Here is a 24,265-nt window from a genome sequence, read left to right as displayed (position 1 = left end):
AACATAAATCAAACTTAAAGCAGACAAGCTTTTCAGCTCAGTCCGGGCGTCTCTCCAGTGTCGGTGTCTCTGAGTTCCTCTGTAAGCGCAGACGCTGCCTTTTAAGCACGAGGACCAATCAGCTTACAGCTCTCACCTGCGCTGATTGATCCTCTGTGGTGAGGGTGCTCCCCCCCCCCCTCACCTCCACATGACTAACGATAAATGGTTGTCCCCATGAGGAAGCTGCTGATAGGAACATGTTCTCTGAAGGTCTGAGGCTGCCTGAGTGGAGGAGCTGCAGAAGAAGGCAAGAGGCCTCTCTCCCTTTGAATACTCACTCTCTCTCTCTCAACTCATCTCTAATGGGCTCATGGAGCTGGATGCACAGCTGAGCCACTGGTATAGGCTTTCATCATTGAACTTAACACGAATAAATACAGTACAGTGTATATATACACACACACATTCTCAGTCAGTGTGCAAATGTAATAGTTTCAAGATCTTTTGTGCAAATTCAAGAGCATAATCCACATACTAAAGACACTCCCTTACACCTATGTATTTACTGAAGTGCGATGTGTGTAAATCTATTCAAACGGGGCGTCTGGTGTTATTCCTGGTTGTCGCAGTGTGTGTGTGACCAAACGTCGGTGAAGGGAAGCAAGTAGCTGCCCCTGTAGATTCAGTAAGAACGTTAAAAGCAGCCATATCCTCCTCCTCCTCCTCCTGACTGGACCACTCTTCATATATGATCTCAGCGGGAGGGGAGAAGGAAATGCACCGACCTCCTCACATCCCTGGTTCTACTTCCGGTGCTCTCCCAGCCCCCTCACCTCCACATGGTCTAATGCAACGAAATAATTACTTCAGAAATTGTACTTTAAGGCAGTATCTTCATTTGATGCTTTTTAACTTTACTCCATAAGACAGGTATGGTTAAAAAGTTTATACACAAATAATATGGCAATCTTGTAAAAACATGTATAGTTCTTTTATTAAAATACCCGAAGAAATCGAGCAACATTTTGTATGCCGTGCCCTTTTTAAAGGTTGGCCTCAATTTTTGTGTTTAATCTAATTAATTTGCGGCAGGTTGCTTCATGACAAGTTTATGTAATATTTATATTTGGGGCAGCTGCGGTTCAGGTACTAGAGCGGGTTGTCCAGGAACCATATGGTCGTCTGCCCGATTCCTGTCTGTCCCCATTCCACATGCGTCAGTGTCCTTGGGCCAGAAGCTGAACCCCAAACTGCAGCTGACAGCTGTGCCAGCAGTGTGTGAGTGATGTGTGATAGAGAAGGTGCTACACATTGATGTGTGTGTGTGTGTGTGACGGGTTATTCTCGACTGTAAAGTGCCCTTTGGAAAAATGCACAATTTAAGGCTCAGGTCACTCTGCAGTTCAGGTTGGCAATGAAATGATATAAAGGATTTAAAATGAACACCCTATTTTACAAATTACATCATTAATGTGAGACTGTCAAATTAGAAGATAAAACGCATTATTTTAAGTGAAACATTGAATCTATATGTCATAAAACAAACTTGCTCACTTCACTCACACCTTATTTGGTCTGGAAAGGCCAGTGGCTTTCATTGGCTACTATTAGCTTAAGTTGCTAATTATGGTTGTGCAAGTGATATTAAAAACCAAGTCATATTCGTGGCTTTGTGAGTGTATCTTTACATGAGCTACATTTATAGTTTATAGTTAAATTTGGCTGCTACTTGGCATAAGATACAGAAAACTAAAAGTTAGACTAAAGGAAGTTTATATCTAAACTTTAAAAAAATACCATTACAAATTTTTCTTGGGTATTTCTCCACCACTGTAGACCGCTGCATAATTTAATGGTCAGTTACTCTCAGACATGCTTTTCACTTTCAGAAGCACTAAATCTGATATAAATTAACTGGCTCGAGATTTCAATGGAAGCTAAAAGGTAAATATCTATATATTTAGCACTGGGAACCAACCAGAACAAAACCACAATGCAGACTCCAGACAGTGGAGCCGCAGCGTTAAGTGCTGTCGGCAGCCTCTGCGACAGAAGGTGGAGGACACGTTGGCAGATGGTTGTGCTGCGAATCATGTCTGAGGTCTTACAACATGAAAAATAAGCTATTTCCGGCGCCTCCATCAGCCTGGTTGAAGCCTGTAAATAGAACAAACTGCCAACAGCGCTGCCATTGTGTCACAGTGTCTCCTAATGATGTGGCAAATGGTGGCCATCGGGGAAATCACTCTGAGGTAGGACAGCAACTCTTTACTGTACATACATGCAGTTTAGAGATCCGTGCACGTGAAGGCTTTATGTGAATCGCTCGTGTGTCCACAACAACACACTCACAACTTCAGTTTAAAGAGCAAAATTCATTTTATTTTTCGTTTGCAGTCGTTACATTTCATTCAGAAAGATTCATGATTGTTAGAAACCTTTTGAATCTGCTCCATGTTGTTACGCTGCAGTTCAAAATGTACATGTACATTTCAGTGTGAGTTAAACAGCTGCCCACTCTGCAGCAGCTTCAGTGGGACTTTAAATAAAGATGGACGACATGACGGCTTCCCAAAAGTGAAGCCAAAGCAACTTCACTCCTGCCTCCTCCTCCTCCAGGTTAGTACACATCAAACAGAATGTTCTCAAAGACAGCGTCTGTTAGTTTAGGTAGTTCTTATCACACTGATGTTCATGTTTCTGAACTTTGGTTTGAATCACTTATTTGATGTTATAAAGACAGGGTGAAACGTAATGATTGAGGGCTGAGACTGACTCGTGATTGGTCGAGCGTGTACATAGACCGGACCTCGATACCACGATCGCTACTGGGCTGGACCCTGACTCCAACTGCGCAAGATGGCCGCCTCCGTATCCTGGGTATTTTGGCTTCATCGCTGAGTAATGGGGAAGTGGGGATGTGTTGTCTGTCTTTATTTACAGTCTTTGTGTGAAACGCAGCACAAATAATTCTTAGCAGGGATGTGACGAGTGAAAAATATTAGTTACAAACACTGAACATTAATATTTGAACTGGACCTGTAGTGTAGATCATTTGAAGCAACAGCGCCCCCTCTGGTTGGCATCGAGTAACTGACAGCCACATCTCACATTGGATAAGGTTTTATTACAAAAAGCTGTCTGACACTCGATGAAAAATGCATCTAGTTCTGTGCAGTGACAAATGATAAATGGACGTCCCCATGAGGAAGCTGCTGATAGGAACATGTTCTCTGAAGGTCTGAGGCTGCCTGACTGGAGGAGCTGCAGAAGAGGGCAAGAGGCCTCTCTCCCTTTGAATACTCACTCTCTCTCTCTCTCAACTCATCTCTAATGGGCTCATGGAGCTGGATGCACAGCTGAGCCACTGTTATAGGCTTTCATCATTGAACTAAACACAAATAAATACAGTACAGTGCATATATACACACACACACACATTCTCAGTCACCCTCACATCCAATTCTGTGCAAATGTAATAGTTTCAAGATCTTTTGTGCAAATTCAAGACCATAATCCACATACTAAGGACACTCCCTTACACCTATGTATTTACTGAAGTGTGATGTGTGTAAATCTATTCAAACAGGGCATCTGGTGTTATTCCTGTTTGTCGCAGTGTGTGTGTGACCAAACGTGGGTGAAGGGAAGCAAGTAGCTGCCCCTGTTGATTCAGTAAGAACGTTAAAAGCAGCCATATCCTCCTCCTCCTCCTCCTGACTGGACCACTCTTCATATATGATCTCAGCGGGAGGGGAGAAGGAAATGCACCGACCTCCTCACATCCCTCTCTCTATTTCCACTGCGAAACCCCTGCAGACATCTTCAGCCTCGGAGGAAAAAGCAATCAGGCTGAGAAACGTCCTCCTGCAAGTCAACCAGCAGGGGTCAAGCGAGTCGTTTTCCCGGCTCCCATCATCCGAACCTTGCGGGAGCGGCTGACGAGAGATGGAAGCCGAATTTCCGTGATCCTGCGAAAAAGGCTGAAGGCGGTGTTTGGGAGTTGGACGATGAGCTGAAGGTCTCTCCCGTCAGTTCTCCACGTTGGCCCTGAGTGAGCGATGCTTGAGTCGGGGGTGCAGCCGGTAGTCCTGGCTGGCCGCCCTGCGGAGGGGGGCCGGGGAGCCGTTGTTGGGGCCGAGGGTCTGAGTCTTGACGGCTCGGGGCAGCGCTCGGCTGCAGCTCACCGAGCGTCTGTCTTCGCCGCCTGATTGGGACTCGAGCTGGGCCTCACACAGCTCCAGCAGTGACAGCACCTGCTCCCTCTGCACCAGGGATTTGAACCTACGACCTGCCAGTGAGTAGAAGGCCTCCACAAAGGCTTGCAGTCCCATCCCTGGAAAACAACAATGGTGGAGGAAATAAGGTAAAAGAGTTCAAACTATGCTCAACAGCAACATGTGAAATCTCCCACAATAGTATCACTATATCTGGCATATTAGTCAGTGACACCACTTCTTGGCTTTTTATACAAAACAGAAGTCAGACCAGTTTAGAGGGAAGTTTGACAAAAAGCAAGAATAAAATTGTCAACGTTTCCTTATCTGTTCTGTCTGTCCTCATCTATTCGATGGGGGGAACATCATTCTGACTTCCCATAACGACTGGAAACAGGAAGAAGCAGCTTCACAACTGTACATAAAACCAAAGTGGAAAAACCAGGAACCAGGAAGCTACTGGTCCCAGTGTGAAAATAGTCTGTAGCCTGTACAGATTGACTAAATTACATATAATATATTAATTAGAGAAATTGAGAGATGCTGGTAGGCGGATTGTTGTGCTGGGAGAAATCCAGTTTAGCCTTTTCCTTATTTCCATTGTCCAATTACATTTTCTTATATATATCATATATCAGTGGATTCTAAAAGTCTCAGATAATGACCTTTCAATTCAAAAACATATCTGAAATAATTGTCCATGCATGTCCAACAGAAGAGTTTTGGTCTTTCCTCAAATTAAGATCAACATATTGTTTCCTTTTAAAAAACATTTGGGTTGCTGTATAATGAAGAGAACATTTTGCTTATTTCCGGCTCTATATTTTTATTCTGGGACGACACCAGAATATCTTCGCATTACTCAGAGTTCAAGTTTATGTTTAACTCAAACTTCCCTTTTCACACCGCTTACTGGCAATATTAGCTTAGGCCTCCTTAAAAAGCCCACTTCTGATTGGCCGAACATCTGTTCAGAGATTTATTTTTACGTATGTGTCCTTCAATACTTTGGTCTCATTTAACATGAACATCTGACACTGTAGCAGATGAACTGTCGTCCATGACATGAGGGCGAGCATAAAAGGTCCCCCTTACCATTTGAAGCATGATAATAAAATAGGAATAAATAGAAATTAATAATGAAATATGAATATATTGTGTGTGCCTTTGGGAGAAGAGGACAGCTCGGAGGGTTCTGCTCTCAGCTCATTAAACCACTGAGCTGTTGCTGCTTTAAGGATCAGAGATATGGACTTTATTACTTTCATATCTTGCCTTAGGGACAAGGTCAGAGACACTGAGGGTCAACAACAGAGAAGGAGAGAAGCAGGAGCTGAAAGGATTTTCTACTGCAGCCGTTGCTATCGACGGAAACAAATGTGCTGAAAAGCCAAGGAACTAACGGAGGGAAACAAATTAATGAGAAGTTGATTAACACTGTACTGACATGATGACACTTAGTAGGTCATCTGCTGTAGAATTAATAATAATCATAATCATAAGAAAGGGGATAAATACGAAGAGAAAAAAACTAAACATTGAACAGAATTAATTCATAATATTATAAGGTTAAAGTATTAATTTAACGAGAAAAAAAGTCACAATATTATGAGAACAAAGTCGCAATTTAACAAGAAAAAGTAATATCATATGAATAAAGAAAAGTTTTTTTTAAGAAAATGATACAATTTTATGCACAATCTTTTTAAAAGTCCTTACACATATAATGTATTATGACGACTTTATTCTGCTAAATTTCTAGCTTTTTCTTGTGATATTAAGACGTTATTCTCCTAAATTCCTCAGACATGCTTTTCACTTTAAGTGTCCCTCATACTTTGTCGTGGTTCACGAAGAGTTTGGCACAAGAAAGCATTTTAATAAAATATTCCATTTGTCCTTGTCACCCCAATCAAAGCATTAGGAAAACATTTGCTGATTTGCTTCGTTTAAAAGTTTGCTGCCTCCTCCGAGTTGACGAACAAATCTTCCAAAGCACATCCACAGAAATAACAGACCCCGACTTCAATCTCCCTGAATGCGTATTAGCTCATTCTCGATTCAGCCCACAAGCTCGTCTGTACGGGCCCCTTCCATCCTGGTCCACGTGATCTCCACCCGTCCGCTCCGCCTCACAAACATTCCTCGCGAGGTGCAATGTCTGAATAATTCATGGGTGATAGTCTCTTTGCTGTCACATTGTGATCTCGGCTCATTTAAATTATGGGAGCACTGTGTCGGAGGGAAACTGACAAAGAATGACAAGCAATTATCTCCAAGCACATTATTTGCTCCGAGTCTCAAGGATACTCAGCTCTCTGTCCTCTGCATGTTGTTTCTCTGTGAGGGTTTAGCATGTATTTGTGCGTGTGCGTGTGTGTTACCTGCTTCTCTAGAATCCGTTGTTGCTCCTGACCAGCGACGTGTACTGTCTATGTAGAAGATGTCCACTGAAGCCATGGTGAAGTTACTGTTGCTCAGTTTACAGGTCCTGGAAACAACCAGAGAACATTTTATGTCCACGTGTTCACAATCGGACTAACACCAGCCGCGCTCTTTTCCCCAGTACCTGTTCGTGTCGTTGCTGAGGTGCAGCACGAGATACTGTATGTTTTTGAATTGGATTCATACATTGTATCGAGATATATCGATATAAATAAGAGTGAGGTACAAGTGTGGCAATCAACAGGTGCGTTATACTGTGAGGTGTTTCCAATACTTCCCCCCCTCCCTCATTTATGTGACAAAAACACAATTTTTACCAGTTGAATTTACACATTTCCCATAATGTCAGAAAACTGAACATCATTAACCCGATAAAGGGAGAATTAATGGCAGAGCTGAAGTGCTGTACAGGCATGAACCTATTAATGTGAGCAGTGAGTGTGTGTGCTGTAACAGACAACAGAGATATGAGCTCAGATCTATCATCTCTACAACTACAACAACTATTAGGGGCTGACACCAGCATCTTTTTTTCCGGATTGTGTTGTTTGAGTTTATTATTTGTCAGGAACCTTAACTAGAAAGAGAAACCAGGAAAGCTACTAGCTAATTTCCATGTGCAGTATCTGGGCAAGTAGACATAAACACTATCCACAGCATTTATTATTTTTTAAATGTTATATTATACATATTGGACCATATATTTTAAATCTTTAAGAAAGTGGGAATGACTGTTAGTGGGACATTTTCCATTTATATCATTATAGTAGTGATGAAAAACAATCCTTTGATAAGTATTAGTCTCATCTTCAGTTGTATGGTCGTTTCTAAATCAAAGGATATTTCAGCTCTGTTCGATACTATGGTAACATTCATGCATATCCCACTTAGTACGTGAATAAATTAGCTATGTACGTAGCTTCTGTAGAGTTGAACATTTACCTGATGAAGGTTCGGAAGGCTGTGGGGCCCAGACGCATGTTCCCCTTGACTCCGAGGAAGCGTATGAACAGAGATGCGATCCGCTCCACCAGCCGCAGGTAGTTGAACTGTTTGGTGTACTTGGGGTAGACCTGCTTCAGACACAGAGAGGGCAGAGCTCCCTCGTCCGAGCCCCTGTCCTGCGTCTCGGTCTCAATGGGAATCTCCTCCTTGTGATCGAAACCTCCAGCCCTCAGTTGGGAACTTTTCCTGTAGAACAAAAAGGAAAGAAAACATTTTTTTTTTTTATGAATTGATAAGTTGACTGAGAATTTTACCAGTAGCTGAGGAGTAGAAGTAAATCACTACATGCACTTGTGTGCCGTCCAGGGCTGAGAAACGGCCTTCGGGCCCTGCAGGACAGCAAGGAAAGAGCATGAGACCAATCCAGAGAGCTTTTGTCGGCTGAGTTACCGGCTGCCAAGCACCTGAGGTAGATAAATGCACCAAACATTTCACTTGAGTCTGCACTTACGGCCTGACTTGGCAGCGGAAGAGGGAAGAATAATATTGCATGAAGGACAAATGACTCTCCTTTGACTCTTTTATCTCCCGGCCACCGCGCACACATCTTTTCACTTTCAGGGCTCACATCCTCAACGTTTATCTGCATCAGTATCTGAATCTATTATAGAGGTTGAGTATTTGAAATTAAGAAATCAAAGTTTAGCTTCTTGTGAAGAGACAGTGGATACTTAATTAGGTCAAACAAAGGTGACCTGTGTTGTGTGCAGCTCTGGGACTCTGAGTTCTGCAAACCCAGGTGATAACTGTTGAAAATACCACAGTGGATTGTTGCAGTTGTTTTAGTCTGTGCCGGGCATTAGTCAATGTAAGCCGGAGCTTAAGAGCCATATTGCCAATTCCAGTGCGGTGACTGATGGTGTACAAATTGAGGTCTTAAAGATGTCACGTTTGATGCCCGGAATGAGGGAGAAAAACCTACAAAAGCACTTATGTTAGTTACTTAATTTGGCCGAATGAAGTCCATCGACCACAGATTCAATTCATCAGCGTCCTGAGCCACGAGGTCAGAGAGAGAAGAGAAAGGAAATAAAACAGAGGATTTTTCTAGATTATGTTCCTGCAATACCAGAGGCTGCACTTTTGGGACCTCATTTCTAAGTCCTTAGTTTTGAAAGTGTATTACACCTCAATACTTTGTTGTCCAACTCTTTGGATTTTAAATTGTCAAATATTATCTTGTGCAGTTCCATCAAGCTTAATTGTACTGGTCATAGAGAAGAATACATTTGAATTTGTATTCATTAATAAAAAAGTAATTCTCAGTTGCAGCCCTGGATGGGTGTCAGGCACAGAAAAAAGATGGATGACGTGACTGCTCCCCAAAAGTGAAGCCCCAACATCTTGATCGCCCCCTGGTGACTGTCTGAAGTATAGGTAAAAAACACCACCCCCTCCATGTTAGCAGCTGGGACATAGGCCAAATTATTTATATTTTTATAGATTTCTGTCATGCTAGGTAGTTCTTATCACACTGTGGTTGTTATTTGATGCTGTAAAAAAAAGGCTGCAACATCATGATTGAAAGCTGAAACTGCCTCGGGATTGGTCGAGATTGAGTATAGGCCGGACATTGAGACTGATGCTCCACACCATTAGGATGTTAGCACCCATACCTAGGATATTTTAGCTTAATCTTTTTAATAACCTGGGGAAGAAGAGAAACATTGTCCATCTTTATGTACAGTCTATCTATGCTGTCAGGTGTGAATGGTTACCAGCTACGATCTGACACCTACTTCCTGTCCCATCTCTCATTAGGCTTCTGTGCTTCTCCTGAGGAATGTGGTACTTCCCATAGAAACTGAATGGCAGCCAGGCGCTCAGTGTGTTTCTACCCTTAGGACCGTGGGGGCGTGTACACACTGTGCTTGTCTGACATATCCCTCCTCTTAGCTTTGTCGTCCCTGTTACTCTACAGCACAACTAATTACACTTTTATCTTCCTTGTTGGTACGACAAAGTCGCAGTGACCCCCAGCACCTCCCATCACAGGGCGGCCGAGCGGAGGACTCATCAACCGGACTGAGTGAAAAACACCTGCCGCAGCAGCCTTTTAGGGTGACACCTATGGTCAACGCGTGTTTATGAAGATACACAGGCGACAAACAGGAACACAAAGGTAATTTCACATCAAGGGCATACAGGGCTGCTGACGATTATGAGGCACTTCCTTTGCCCATGAATTAGTAAGCAGTGTGAATGGCACTGAGAGAGCACTGCTGAATGTTTAATAGAATCAATCATCCCCTCGGCAGCCAGAAGGACACCGCCCACATCTATTTAGACAGGACGGACACGGCCCAAAACAGCCACGTCTCGGACAGAAGCTGACAGCCAGACAGACAGCGAAGGGGAATGACGACGAGCCATCCCCCCGCAGACGGAGAGGAGAAACTGACAGAGGCAAAGAGAGAGGGTAAAAGGTGAGGAATGGCAGGTTATTAAAAACACATTCAGAGGTGCCGCTGCCAAATGTTAGCTGAGAGTACGTGAGGAGGGCTGCGCCTAATTCAGCTGTCATTAACCGGCGTTAGAGCTATTTCTGGTCTTGCGGTGAGTAACTCTTCAAAGCTGGAGTGCGATTCAGCTCCAAAAGGAGCCAGATGTGTCATTGAAAAGAAATGAAAGTGCCTGTCCACTTATCTCCATTTCAGAAATTTACTTTTTTCAGAGCGTGATTCATACAAAACATACGAAGAAAAAATACTGCCGTGGGCGACGATAAACGTTTTGTGATTAACATTTAAAACCCACCACAAGAATCAGAAAACGGTCCTACAAGTATTTTATACAAAACTTTCCTCCTAAAAGAATAGAAAAGCTAAACATTGGTTTTAAAGCTAAGTGCCGTGTTGTTACCTTAGACTTTTCATCCAGATGATGTACTGTAATTTAAGATATGCAAATCTATGAATATCTGCTTTTTGTTCTCACCTTTATATTCACATCCAAGTACGTCACTGATATCGTCACATTTTCCAATTCCTCATTTGACCCCTGGCTTTTTCTACTTTTACAGCACATTTAATCTTAGCAGTACCTTTGCATCGTGTACCTGGTCGGTTCTCATCTCTCTTTTACTTCATTTTGTTGGGTGAAATTCCTACGGGATTGGATTCGGCCTGAACCCTGCGTTCTGGACGACTGAGTCCCATCCATCCCACTGCAGAACAGCTGTCAGTGACCACGGTGCAGGTGTATTTACTTACAAGTAGACCATCTGCGCCGTAAACAAAACACTTAACCTCCTGTTACGGTATCGGGGACACTTTGTTAGCGCCCCGTTAATAATTCGGAAAGTTTGCAAGGGGAAAAAACAGGGAAAACAAATAAGTCCTTCACCATTAAAATAAATCTGTACTGAATATGAATTTATGCATGCTTACGGCAGTTGAATTGTGTTTTAATAAAAGTTATAATCCACTGGCGTCCCTGAGATTCTAATCATGATAATTGGTATTTGAAGAGTTTTGATGCCATGCTAAGAGACATAAATATTCACCCAGCTCTCCTCTCCTCTACTTATTTCCCTTAATCAGCCCCATTCCTCTCATTAGTCATGAATCCAATGTTCACATGCTGCCATCAATTGTGGATATTGGATGTTGGAGATCTTTTTGCCTGCATTTTCACATTCATGGCTTTTGATTTTAAATGGATAAAAGTCAATTTACCATTCAATGTCCTGAAATATGGAACATTTACCATCAAACAAACATGTGAGGATCGTGTCCATGCAAACACACACAAAGAAGACTCTGTGGAAGTGAATGATTAATGAGCTCCTATTCAGGGCCTGTGTCATTGCAGTAATGATTACATTTTTCAGAGCATATCCAATCTCCGCACTAATTTAATAAACATTAGCCATAGCTAGTTGGGACATAATTAGCACGCCCCCGACCACAAGACACTATCTGCGCAGCTGACAGGACACTTCCCGGTAATCACAACCTCACATGAATACTAAATTGTCTTGTTTAAAATTGAATTTTTTTGTGCCTGAATCACCAAAAGAATATTACCAAAGTTGGATCCAACTCTCAACTCTCCTGTGATTCAGCACAAACAAAATAAAGTTTGTATAAGTCCAAAAAAAAGAAAGAACTTGACTGGTCGATTCATCGCAGGAGAGTTTTTTTTACGACCCTTGTTAGCGTTTGATGGTTGGTGATGGGACGTTGAGAGAATTGTCCGATTACCCAACTAATGTTGCGGCTGACAGCTTTATCTGCTTTGGTTAAGTATTTCCACACTGGTGATTTTAGTCGGGCATCTGAATCTGGTCATTCGGCCATGTTTCTGTCTGACTATTGTGCCCACACTGCTGTGTGTAAGTCTTGCATGACAAATATTACATTTTAACTGTTTGTCAATAACAACAGCGCCTCCTGCTGCATATCTGCTGTAGATTCCACGGCCATATCTTTGATAGAGCACCGTGCTAAACCCACAAAGGCACGACTAGTCTACAACGATGCAGTGTCAGCTAGAAGTTTTGATTTGACTAGTTGAGCCAAATATGTGCTACTGATCTCAGCTTCACTCTGGGTCCTTCTAAGCTTTTAAAAGAAGACACTTTACTGCTAACTCACTGATAATCAATGATTAATTAATTGATAATTATTAGCTGAGCACTGGCTGTGTTATCTTGAACGGCATGCTAATGAGTCAGCTAACCCTGATTCCTAACACCCTCCCTATAAACCTCCACCTTATCACCTGACTTTGATTATATTTTATTCCATCTCATTATTGTCATTTAGAACCATATGTTGTAACTGTTGGTGTGAGCTCAGCATAAAGTTTATACCTTATTCCACTTCACTTCTCCTATGTTTAGTGTTGTAACATCTACAAATACAATGATACATTTTAATTTTAAACATGGCTGCAAGGCACTATGTTCCTGAACAGCATGAACCCTGCTGTCCTTGTGGGAGTCACTATAAGCGGTGCTTTATTTTGATAGAGGCTCTGAATCATATATATATATATATACATAAGAACCCCGACCTTGTTTCTTTCCTGTTGTAGCTTGTGTGACTGTCGATTTTAGAGACACTCTCACTGAGATATTATACAAAGATGTCCTTCCACTATTTCATTTGCTTAAGGAGGCTCAAAGTGTGTTGCGCATCTAAAGCAGAGCAGTGAAATAAGTGAAGGCATTATTGTTTTGTTCTTATTCAGACAAACTGGATAATAAAAGCTGTTCCTTGGCTTTCATTCTCTGTATGTATGTTCTTCAGAGTTTAAACTTCGGGCCATACAGCATTGACAGCAATCATCCCTTCCATACAGGGTTGGTAGCTTACAGCTGTTAAAATACGTCCTTATTTTTGGTAAATGCACTGATATTGGACCAGTACCCAGTACTTGGTTATCGGTTGATAGGCAAAGTCCAGGTATCGGTATCGGTAACGGAAAGATGGAAAGATGGTAACCTCTCTACATAAGATGCAAAAGAAAAGAAAATCCTCACAACTGAGAAGGTGAAACTAGAAAAAGTTTGATATTTTTCTTGGAAAATTACTTTTCTGTACTTATAGATAAAGATTCATCAGTGCATTACCTCAGCTATAAAACTGCATCGTGTACAGACACAGAAATAAAGGTTTTTTCAGGAACACCCACTTACTCAGGGCCAAAGGTTTAAGTCAACAGAGACATTCTGAGGAACATTAAACTGAAGAATCTGAGGTCTCTGAAAGTACGTAGATAAGAAATGGTTGAAAGGAATAGAAATGTAATTGTGTACACTGCGTTGAACCTTGGTATAATTACACACGGTAAAAAGCGAGGTTCTGCGGATTCGAGCTGAAGGAAAATGCAGCAATGCAGGAGTAAGAAGGATTAAACATATTATAGACGGATTATATCAATATGTTACTGGTCATGAATATAATAGTTAAGTAGGTATTATCTCTGAGACGATATCCCCCTCACTTGCAGAACAAAGCAGATCAAATAACCTGATATAGAAGTTAATCTGGGGTGGAGGCGAGAAACAAGTGAAGGAAGCAGAGAACCATTGAGAGAGCAATAGGCAAGAAATGGAGATGGTGGTGGAACAGAAACAGTAAATCCTCTTGTCACAGAAGAAACACAGATTGAGAGGAAGCAGGGAAAAAAAAAACACAAACCCCCAATGGTAGGGGATTTACTGACAGGCACCACACAGGGCCAGTCAGCCAGAGAGATTGAGCCCCCAGACTCGCACAGTGCAGTGTGAATTTCCACCGCGCCTCGGCTGAATTTAATTTTTCCATTTAACAGGCTTACGGAGAGCTGTTGAGTGGTGCAGAGCCGGGCAGAGTAAGGTATCATGTCCTTAAGTGGACTCTGAACACCAGCAGAGGAAGAGAAGAGTGGAGGAACGTCCGCTTCACTCTGGGTGTTTACTGTGTAGTGGACTGTGTAGTTTACTTGCAGTACGTGTGTATTTACCCTGAAGGTCTCTTATGGCCAGGATCCATTAGGCGCAGCGTGTCCCTGATCACACCCACTTTCACCTCTTCATCCACAGGACTGGGAACAAACTCAAAAACTCCTGATGACACCTGGAACACACACAAAAGGTTTATTTTAGTACTGCTCATATTAAAATACAATAACCACACCACTATGGAAATACTGGTTGTGACCGTTACCTCTTTTTCATGTTCGATCCTCATACTGGGGCTGGAGTTGACCTCTAATAAAATTGGCTTCAGGTTCTTCATGAGCAGGATGTCAAAACCTAAAATCTGAGACACAAGCAAATCCTTAATTATTAATGTATATGAATAAACTAAAATATACACTGGGGGTTACATGAAGTTGCTATCTCTATCTGGTTGTGTCACAAATATAAACAGGGTTTATACTGTAAGTGAGAGTAATTGCAGGATACATGGATGAAAAATGTATGGGATGCCTTTAAGCTGCCAATAAAACAAGACAATATTCAACATTGTCCCTGAATTATTCAAATAATAAAAGACAATTTGTTTTCATACCATACCGATCGCTCAAATATATAAAACTGAATATAAATATAAACGACGATATAAAAGATCAGGGGGAAAACCAATGAGGAAAACACGAAGGATGACTGATAGGTTTGTGGCCTGCAGTAGAAGGAGATGAGTTATAAAGCTCTCGTTTCATGCACAAGTAGTTTAACTCTCTGAGTGATTACGCAGCCTTTAGGTCAATCAGCTTCCAAGTCATCTGCTTCCTCCGTCTCAAGGAGGTGCACAGCGACAATTCAAACATGGCCGACACGGAGGGCCTGGATGATGAATTTATCCTGGTCACCGTCACCACACAGGAGATTAATGACCAGATAGAACTTCTAGAAAGATCTCTATGCTTCATGTGGGAGGTGACTATGGACGTCCGAACCATGGTACCAACCAAGGTTCATGATTTTACACCGATCAGTCCTAAATAGTTACGACTGAATTTTGGTGACTGTAGCACTGAATGATGTACATTTACAAATGATATTTGAGTTATGACTCAGAGAAGCTGTTTTTCCACAGCTGTTCAAAGCATATTATCTGACCACCTTACAAAGTCTGAGCTGTGACCCACCTGGAAGCACGTGGGTCCTGGTTTGCCCGGCGGTATATCAGCCTGATGGTAGACTCTAAGTTCAGGCACCACGGCGATGATGGTTTTGATGACGAGGGCGATGATGTCCGACCACACCTTCTTGATTTCTACGCCCTTGGCTGCGAGCCTGTAGAGGACGCTGGAGAGGGTCCGCTTGCTGCCGGTGCTCTGGCTGTCTGAGTGGACAAAGTTCCCACTGTGGACGTTGAGGGAGTAGTTTGTCAGGTGCATGAAGACATGGCTCAGGTTCTTCTGGCTTGGTTCCTTCACAATGAAAACGAGAGTGGCATTGATTTTGCGTACGGCGTAAGAACATAAGCAGATCTTCTAATGAAACCTGACAACACGGGTAGCGCTGATGGATACCTGGTAGGGCTCGGTGCAAAAACGTGTGAGGCCTTCCTTGGCAATGTAGATCTCCAATGGCTCCAGAGACTTTATCAGCACATAGAGGCGAATATCAAACTTGAGCTTGTCGATGAGTAGCGGCCTCTGGATGTACTCCTGGACAACGCCCTGTTTGGCCTGTGCACCTACCATGAGCTTTAGGTCACTGGGGTCACGGATGAGGTAGATGCCGTCCCCCTGAGAACCCCCATCCGGCTTTACAATGAAGGTTGGATTCAGTGTAGCATCGTTCTCTTTTACCATGCGAATCTACAACAGGAGTTGGGAGAGAGAGAGAGAGAGAGAGAGGTTAAGGTCAAGAAAAAAACCTTGATGACCATGATCCCCAAGAGGAGATACACAGCGAAGTATTCAAAAGTATTTGCCCACTATCTGATTTCCCTAATTTTGGATATTTATCCCAAGTAACCACGATTGGAGTTTTTTTAAATAATTATTTAATTTATTGAATGTGAAAAAGTGAAATAGTAATTCCCCCTCAGTTTCTAAATTAAAAGATTAACCAACTTAAATGATTATTTGGTTCAGTGTCACCAGCTTCACCCAAGCATGATTACTGTCAGGCCCATTCGACCTGAACACAATGTAAATAGAACCTGTCTGGCAAAGTGAAGCAGCCTAAAAGGTGTCAAGAAACAACACATAATGCCGCAAACTAAGTAGATTCAAGAACAGATGCTGATCAAACTGAAATCAGTCAGTCTGGAAAGTGTTACAAAGCCACTGTGAAGTCTCTGGGGCGACAGCGAAACATGATGACAGCCATCATCTACAAATGCAACACACTTCCTCCAAGAGCGCTTCAACAACTCATCCGGAGAGCCACAAAATAATCCAGACGACTGTTTTAAGAACTGCAGGCCTCAAGTTTCTCAGATACACTACAGGCTGCAGAAGTTTATATAATATGAGACGTTCACTGATTCCAGGGTTCCTTCGATGAGTCCCTGGCTGTGCAATATGGTCTCATAAAGAACTGAATTAAACTTCCAGCAGCACTCTATCCATTCAAACCTGCTCAAATGCATCATCACTGGTCTTCATGTTGCACAGGTCTGATTAAGCACTGTCTATATTCAATGAGGAGTTTAAACATCCAACTTTCAATCATTTCTTTCAGCAAAGCTTTATCAGACTGATAAACCTACATCATATTATTTATTATTTATTTTTTTTAAGTATTGTAATTTGTGCCTTTTTAATGTTGAACATTTTATTATCAACTTGTAGGAAAGCCTCTGTTAAACAGGGATACAAATTAAATTTGTAATATATTAGTGCCCCCTGCTGGACATTTTATGTAGCTGCAATATAAAACCTCCTTTAAGATCATTCATCAATACAAAGTGAAAAGTGCTCTTTGATATTATTACAAATAACTGAAACTGAAATGTAAATACCAAATGTTGGTTGTGCTGGAGAAAACTAAATATATATTTTTAATGAAAGTACTAGGTTTCTGTAATAAGCTCTGACTTCAAATGTGACTGATGTACAAATCACATTAAATCAATGCCACTGACTTTAGCTCTTTCGTCGTTTGAACAACTTTCCTCCCAAGTTGTTATTCTATGAACATATAAATGTGGAAACTGGATAAACTTTTGACACTTCTTTTATGTGCTGAGTGGCACACTTGCTAACTGTGCGTGACTTGCTTGTTCATGGCACTCAACCAGGAAAAAGCAGGAGAGAGAAGCTCATTCTTCCCGGATTCTCTCCACTGCTCTTCCTCCCTCTTCAGTGTCGACACTCACTCTCTGTGTTTCCTTCACAGGACAACTCGACTAGACTCAACCATGTGTTAAGGAGTGCCAGATTACTATAGAGGGTGGCATGCATGAATGTGTTACAGTGTGTCGTTTCCCCTCAAGGAAAGGGAGCAACGAAGCGAACACAACAGAGACTAAAACAGGCCGTACTATGTGGAACACTGCTGTGGCACTGAGGCATGGTGAATATCCACAGCAAAGGATTAGAAGAGGAACTAAACTTGCTAAATATAATAAATCACTGCTTTACTAATTGTCTTTTTATGTAGCACATTATTTTTGTTATGTTACCACTTGGGATTGGATCTCATTTCGCTGCTCTATCTTTAAATACACACGTACGTTCTTTCTGTTCCTGAACTCCTAACGCTGTTGTTTTCACCCTGTACAGTTTGTTTGTGTCAGTGTGTGTCGGCTGGAGTGAGAGGTAAAGAGAGAGAGAAGAGAGGGGCTGAAAGAATGATTTATGAGTCATTCTGTGGTGATTAGTGTTGATATTGAGGACACAAACAAATCACTGTATAATCACTGAAAAGCCTAAACATAGATTTGATTCAGTGTGAATCTGTAGCAGGTCAGAGGTCGTCAGCTGAGTAGGTGGTGCTTCATCTGTGGCCCAGGACTCATTTTCATTAACCCAACGAAAGTGGTCTGAGTGATCGGATCTCAGGGACACATGGAGGATGCATGTGAGTGCGTTAAGACCTGAACTTAGGACTGAACCCCTGTGAAGGGATCACTCAGAATGGATGTTAATATCAGGTCTGAACGGGGTCTCTGATTCTCAGTGAATGCAACTTTTCTGGCCTTCCATGACGGCTCAATTCTGCTCAGACAACACATAGAATCCATGTTTTGACTGATATATATCGCACAGAAATACAGAAGAGCAATGATTAGTTTTAAATAATCCAAACTGGAGAATGATACTGTGTTGGTGTTGCACAGCTGTACCTGTGTGGAGAACTGCTGGTACTCCTCAGGTAGGATCCAGGAACGGGGATAGAAATCGTACTCGTCTGGGAACAGCTCCTGAATCGTCCTCATAGCCCGACTCAGGTTGATCTTCCTCAGCATTTCAACCATTCCTGTGATGATCAAAGCGCAATTCAGAGATGTAAATGAAAATGCACTTAGAAATTTAACAAAACGATATATCATATTTTTGCGCAGCTGTTACTGTGAATGTAGCTAGTTTTACTTAGATACATGCTATAGAACCATCTCATTATATCAGAATATCATTTCCATGCTGTAGAAGCGGACAGACGTTGCAGTAAGATAGTAAGAGAGGGATGATACACACTAATCACTTCAGTCTCTAAAGTAACAATTATTGCCATGGCACGAAAAGGTTAGCATCGCTGCAATGAGGATCAGTGGGGCTTTAACTAAACCCCTCTTGTTGTGATAACTGAATACTGAGTACACATGAAGTAGTGCGAGCTGTAATCGAGCCATCTCTCCTCTTCACGCGTCAGTATGTGTGGCTTCGTGTACAGAAGGTTGTAGGCAGAGTGATGCAGAAGCTCAGTGAAATACCTGGGAACTTGTTCACCTGCCCTGAGACAATATTCTCATTTTCGTGGAAGGAGACGCCATGCCAGTAGATATCACAGGCCGCCCGTCTTCCCAGAGGAAACTGAAAACACACATGAGAGAAAGGTGAAAAAAGCACAACCTGCAAAATCGGATCCTTCAGAAAGACCTCATTCTTTTCCATCTGTAAATGACCATGTAGGCTTAATCTTTAGCAATTACTCAGGGTATAGGAAGGGCGCTTGTCCTGCTGCTGACCCCAGGGAGGGGATAATCTTGCCTAAAGACGGTAGGTAGTGCGTGTTCTGTTGTGATGAGCTGGAAAGAGGAGAGAAGTGATACTGTAAAAGGATTTAGAGAGCTCGGAAATCCTGCTGGCACAAGGAGCAGCTTTTGTCCTGGACCCCTCTCCTCCTGCCCACACTCACACACTCCAAACTACAGATTGTGCCTCAATGTGTTGTTACGATCAAGTTATAAGAAGATAATGCACTCATACTGTGAAAAGAATTGTGCTTTGAACGCCATTTTGATTTTTAAGTATCCACATAAATGTGTTATTATACGAAACCAAAAGAGTTCCAGCAGTGTTTGGACCCCCTGCTAGTAAATAAATTACTATAAGGAGACAGCTTCTACTGCGCCTATCTCACTTCTCTAAGAGTTTCAAGCAGATTGTGTCTGTCCTGTCGTAAGTTTGGTCTCAACAGATGTCAATAAAACAGAATGTCTTCTGTATGTGAATGCGTCACAAATATTAGTATCATCTAACTTACGTGATAATGATAAAGCTCCTACTGAATGGAAATGTTAACCGCCCTCTGCTTACATAAGTGACTCCATCAATCAATTATCTACAGTTCAATACTTCAATGGTTACAGGGGGATGGAGCCAATCCTGGCTGCCATAGGGCGAGTGGTGTTCTCCACCCTGGACAGGTCGCCACTCCATCAGAGGTCAGATAAACAGAGGACAACAACCATTGTAACCTTCAGGCAATTAAGCGTCTGTGGGAGGTTCATTATAAAACATGCTGATAGTGATGATTCCTTATGCCAAACATATACCTCCATATTTAACTTTACAGTATACTATCCCCAAGAACAACATTGTAAGGAATAAGTAATATAATGCCAATTCAGACAAAGGCAAACTTTCTGGAGGGCTTGATGACATTATAAGCTAGCTTCGGTGAGAATTTGACCGGTATTTATTTGATTTCTTTTGCATCTTTAACTGTTATAATTGCTCGTAAAGCTTCTATGTTTTATATTGAGATATATATTGTTTAATTGAATATGGATTCCGAAATAGCTTTTAAACATAATGAGAACCATTTCTCTTTGATACATATCAAAGTCCCAGCAGGTCAAACTTCCTTAGCCCCAATCTGCGATCAGAAAGGTTTCTTATTTGACAAAATCGGCAAGTCAGAATTCATTAAGATCTGCCGCTGTGCTGCCCAAATCTGTGATGCTTTGACACGGAATGACGCCATGATGTGTTTTAGAAGCTGCACTTCCTGCTTTCCAGCCAGCTCATCAGACCCAGTGTTAATATCACTTTACACATGAGTTTCAAAGGATCAACACTGAGCTGGAAAGTATCACGTCACGAGTCGATCTTTAACTCAATATTATCATGACCCTACATCCAGTTGTACATGAAGGTCAACTTCTATCCTAATATGACACCGCCACACTGTCCAGGCACAAGAAAGTCCAGTGGAGGAATTACATCCCGTTAATGAGTTAACGTGTGAAACGGGGGAAACCCTGCTTGACAGCCAGGGCTGCTCTAAATACTGGCAGAGAGATGCCAGCGTGTAACCGTCTAATTACATCAGAGAAGGAGGTCAAGTTCATCAGAGTCATTTCTCAGGGATCCGGCCCACAAATAGCCATCAGGTGTGCGTACGGAAAGATGGACGGACAGGTGCATGTTCAAGCCACTGCTGTGGATCTCATCAGGCACGGATCATTTTCCAAATCCACTTTGAGCAGGAACACACGTTACTCACTGAAGTACTGCACTTTAACTTAGCTACTTTAGCAAAAAAGCAGCCATATGAATGGTTTTTGAGTTCCATTTGATCGATCGTGTCTCCAGTTAACAGAACTTATAATTCAAGTCCTTCTGCCTACTATTATATGAATTTCCCAATGGGGATGAATAAAGTATCTATCCTTCTATTCTCCAAACATGCTACAATGGAATCCTTTAAGCGAGAGGGACCTCGTGCCTTTTAAAATTCATGGGCTTTCATTCAAAATGTCAGCTTCATCTGTTGGATTCACATAAATAATACCAAGCCTGTGATTAAATGCACGGTTATTAATCTAATTTACTGAACCCTCTGACTTGGCATTGCCTCCCTCTGCCTCAAAGCGGACTAAAAGTCTATTGGATTAGAGGAGCTTAAGGCTAATCATTTCCCACCGTTTAAGAGAATGCCATATGCTAAAAGTCGGTTGACAGCCTCCTCTCAGGCCAGAGAACCCTGCAGATGTACACACGTAGACATTTGGATGCAAAGTGACCTTAAAGCCAAACTGTGCAACTAATCAGTCGCTAAAGCGCCCTCAAAAAGTGTATCAGCGCCACTTGTTGTAAAGGTGATAAAGTTGTAGGCTTGTTATAACTCGACTAACGAGATTTTCACCAATATATTTCATGACTGATCCAAAAAATAGAGCGAGGATACTTGAGTTTCTACCCCGTCAAAGATGTTGACAGGTACCTTCGAAGTGATACAGGATCTGCAGCGCCCTTGACTTTGACGGGTCTGGATCGTGTGGACAAAGCAGGGTAAGGTATAGTCCTTCAGTCTCCTGTTTCCATCACCAGACCTGAGAGGGTTCAAGTGTCATCGGTGACAAGTAGAGTCTTTACTTCAGCCGTCTCATCGCATTGCCCGTCTTTACTTCTCATGCATGATGGAGATCGTGTTGATAATGGCTGAAACGAGGGTATTCATTGCATCACGTTCACACTCACCAGATGGTGTTCGTGGCTCGGAGTAAGAAGAACTGGATCAATTAGCCCTCTCATAAATCTTTTAAGGTTGTCTCTTTTCTTTTGGAATAACTTTCATCCACAGCCATTGCCTGTGCTTTTTTAGAGGGAGTCCCTTGTAGCTGGTTTTTAATGTCATCTAAAGAATAATTTCCCAATTTCTATTTGAACAACTTAAAACAAGAAAAACTTTGTCAAATGGGGAAAAAGGCAACAAATAAATATACTTTACATAAGTATCTGACAGGACTTTCTTGGCTTTGTACATGGCATATGTCTGACAACACTTCCATCAAGTTGCAGCATCAGTGTTCTATATATTAGTTTGACTTTCGGGTGCATGATCAGCCCAAGACAAAGCTACCTTCTCCAAGCCACTGTGATAAAGTGGCAGGTGGCGACGACAAAGATAAATATGACACTACTCTGCCGTGTAAATATTTAAAATAGTTGTACTGACTAGACATGACCAACACCAATCCTATTTAGTGTCCAAGTTTTCCTATTTGACCGCCTTCATTAATGTAAGTTATATAAACGTATGTCTATACATTGATGTGAATGGTGATATAACTGCTGAGAAGCTGGGATGTACCATGAATTACAGATTTACAAAATAAAAAAATGTATTTTGAACACATTGTCTTTATTTTTTTCATTAAATAAATAGATAATCTAAGTTCAAGCATGGCAAATAATTTTAAAAAAGCTCCTACACAGAGTGGAGTTTAAGTTCAAGAGTTTTTTGGATTAGCATATTGTCATGTTCCTGATTTGGAATGAGAAGAAACAACCTAATAACTACATAATCTAGTCCATTTGAGACAAAAGGTTTTTCCAGGGGTGGCGCACTGAATTAAATATGATTAGATTGATTTAAACTCTGACTTACTGATCAATAACAACAAAGGAGTCTTTTACACAATGTAACGTGCCCAGTAGAAGTGATCTGAAGCTGTAGCAGTTCAAGAGGAATTTTCTTAAACTTCCTCCACAGAGACACAGGCAGCTTTTGCCTGCGTGTTACTGTGACCTCTGGAACTCTAATCCAGCATGTCTCCCTTACTGAGCTCCCTCAACATCAAGAGGACTCGTGATAATCATCCCTCCTGTGGAGCCGGTTCCAACAAAGCAACTGCCTGAAGGCTCAAACTCATGACTTATAGCTTTCTACAGTAGAGTACAGCCAAAATGAAGCCTATGGTCACGTCACATGTGTGGATCTGTTGGATGCTTTTCACCTGCAGAAGGCAGTAAAGCAGAGAACCATACCACTGAGAGTCATTCATGTGCAGGCTTCCACTGAAATATGGATGTTTTGAAAACTCCCCTGCACCAGAGGGGACACACTCCATTAGTGGAGGTGTGCTTACTGTTGTGTTTAGCAAGAGGAATAAGCAGCAGACGTGTTGTTCTCAATGGGGCAGAGTTGGAGGGCAGTAAAGCAAAGGTTTCCCTGGATGCTCACTAGATCAGCAGTGATGCTCTGAGCAGTGTCAGGGATGTGAGACACTGGATCAAAAGCATTTCTCACACACAAACAGCACACCTCTTTCCACTTCAGCTGTTTGATGCTGATCTTCAGCGCCTCCAGAGAGGTTTTGGCTTTGGACGTGTCCACCGTCACGGGTCGTCTCCTCCTGGCCGGCTTGAGTCCGTCCTCCCGGCGTGTCTCCTGGTTGTTCTTGGAAGCATTGTTGGCCACACAGTTCCCGTTCGTCTCGGACTTGCCCTGCAGGATCTTCTCGGTTCCCTCGATGTGAAGGCTCCGCTCGGTCTCCTGCCTGTTCGAGTTTGTCCCCACATGAGCAGAGACAACAGACCCACCGGTGTTCTGGGCATCCTTCCCCGGCTTCATGCGACCTTTGCCCCGGGGTCTGGGGCCGAGGGAGGTGCTGATGATGCCGGGAGGGTCCGGGGAGACGGAGGCTGCGGGGGAGGACGCAGGCAGCTGCTCCTCGGTGTCCACATCCCCCCCTCCTCTCCCAGCCTCCTCGCCCAGTGTCTTCATCTGCTCGAGCTGAACCTTGACTTGGATGTACTGGTCACTCATGGTGCGAGGTGCTGGACGGGGCACGGCGGCACCACCGCGGGGCTACGATCCACCTCCGGCCGGCTAACGTTGACCTGACACGATGTGGTCCTCATCTCTGGCTCAAGGGGCTAACTGGGGGGGGGGGAGCATGGCGTTCACAGCCGGGATATGCCCACAGCGAGCGAGACACCGGTGGACATCTCCGGCCAAAGAGCTAGCACCGGCTAACGACGTGTGTAAT

The 24,265-nt window shown here is 42.6% G+C and overlaps 1 protein-coding gene across 1 annotated transcript; it reads right to left on the bottom strand.

Moving 5' to 3' along the window:
- Window positions 1–2,342: 2,342 nt before the first annotated feature.
- Window positions 2,343–24,265, bottom strand: ttll11 (tubulin tyrosine ligase-like family, member 11). The gene is made up of 10 exons (XM_061074160.1): window positions 23,539–24,265; window positions 18,977–19,076; window positions 18,389–18,522; window positions 15,621–15,911; window positions 15,234–15,518; window positions 14,306–14,401; window positions 14,103–14,215; window positions 7,587–7,835; window positions 6,584–6,690; window positions 2,343–4,318 (listed from the first exon to the last, which is right to left on the bottom strand). Exons 1-10 carry the CDS (start codon window positions 24,040–24,042, stop codon window positions 4,014–4,016), a joined length of 2,184 nt encoding a protein of 727 aa, XP_060930143.1. The 5' UTR covers window positions 24,043–24,265; the 3' UTR covers window positions 2,343–4,013.

The sequence above is a fragment of the Limanda limanda genome, chromosome 1, assembly GCF_963576545.1.
Source record: "Limanda limanda chromosome 1, fLimLim1.1, whole genome shotgun sequence".
NCBI classification, from domain to species: Eukaryota; Metazoa; Chordata; class Actinopteri; order Pleuronectiformes; family Pleuronectidae; genus Limanda; species Limanda limanda.
Note: the sequence above shows the minus strand (reverse complement) of the source record. Positions and strands in the feature narration are given on the sequence as shown.

What these genes read in the sequence shown, in the direction of transcription:
- ttll11 (XM_061074160.1), bottom strand. Translation starts at nt 24,042, where the DNA reads ATGAGTGACCAGTACATCCAAGTCAAGGTTCAGCTCGAGCAGATGAAG. An exon ending in TTTGCACCGAGCCCTACCAG is followed by an intron (nt 15,519 to 15,620) that starts GTATCCATCAGC and finishes TTCATTGTGAAG; the next exon opens with GAACCAAGCCAGAAGAACCT. An exon ending in GCCTTCCGAACCTTCATCAG is followed by an intron (nt 6,691 to 7,586) that starts GTAAATGTTCAA and finishes GGTTGTTTCCAG; the next exon opens with GACCTGTAAACTGAGCAACA.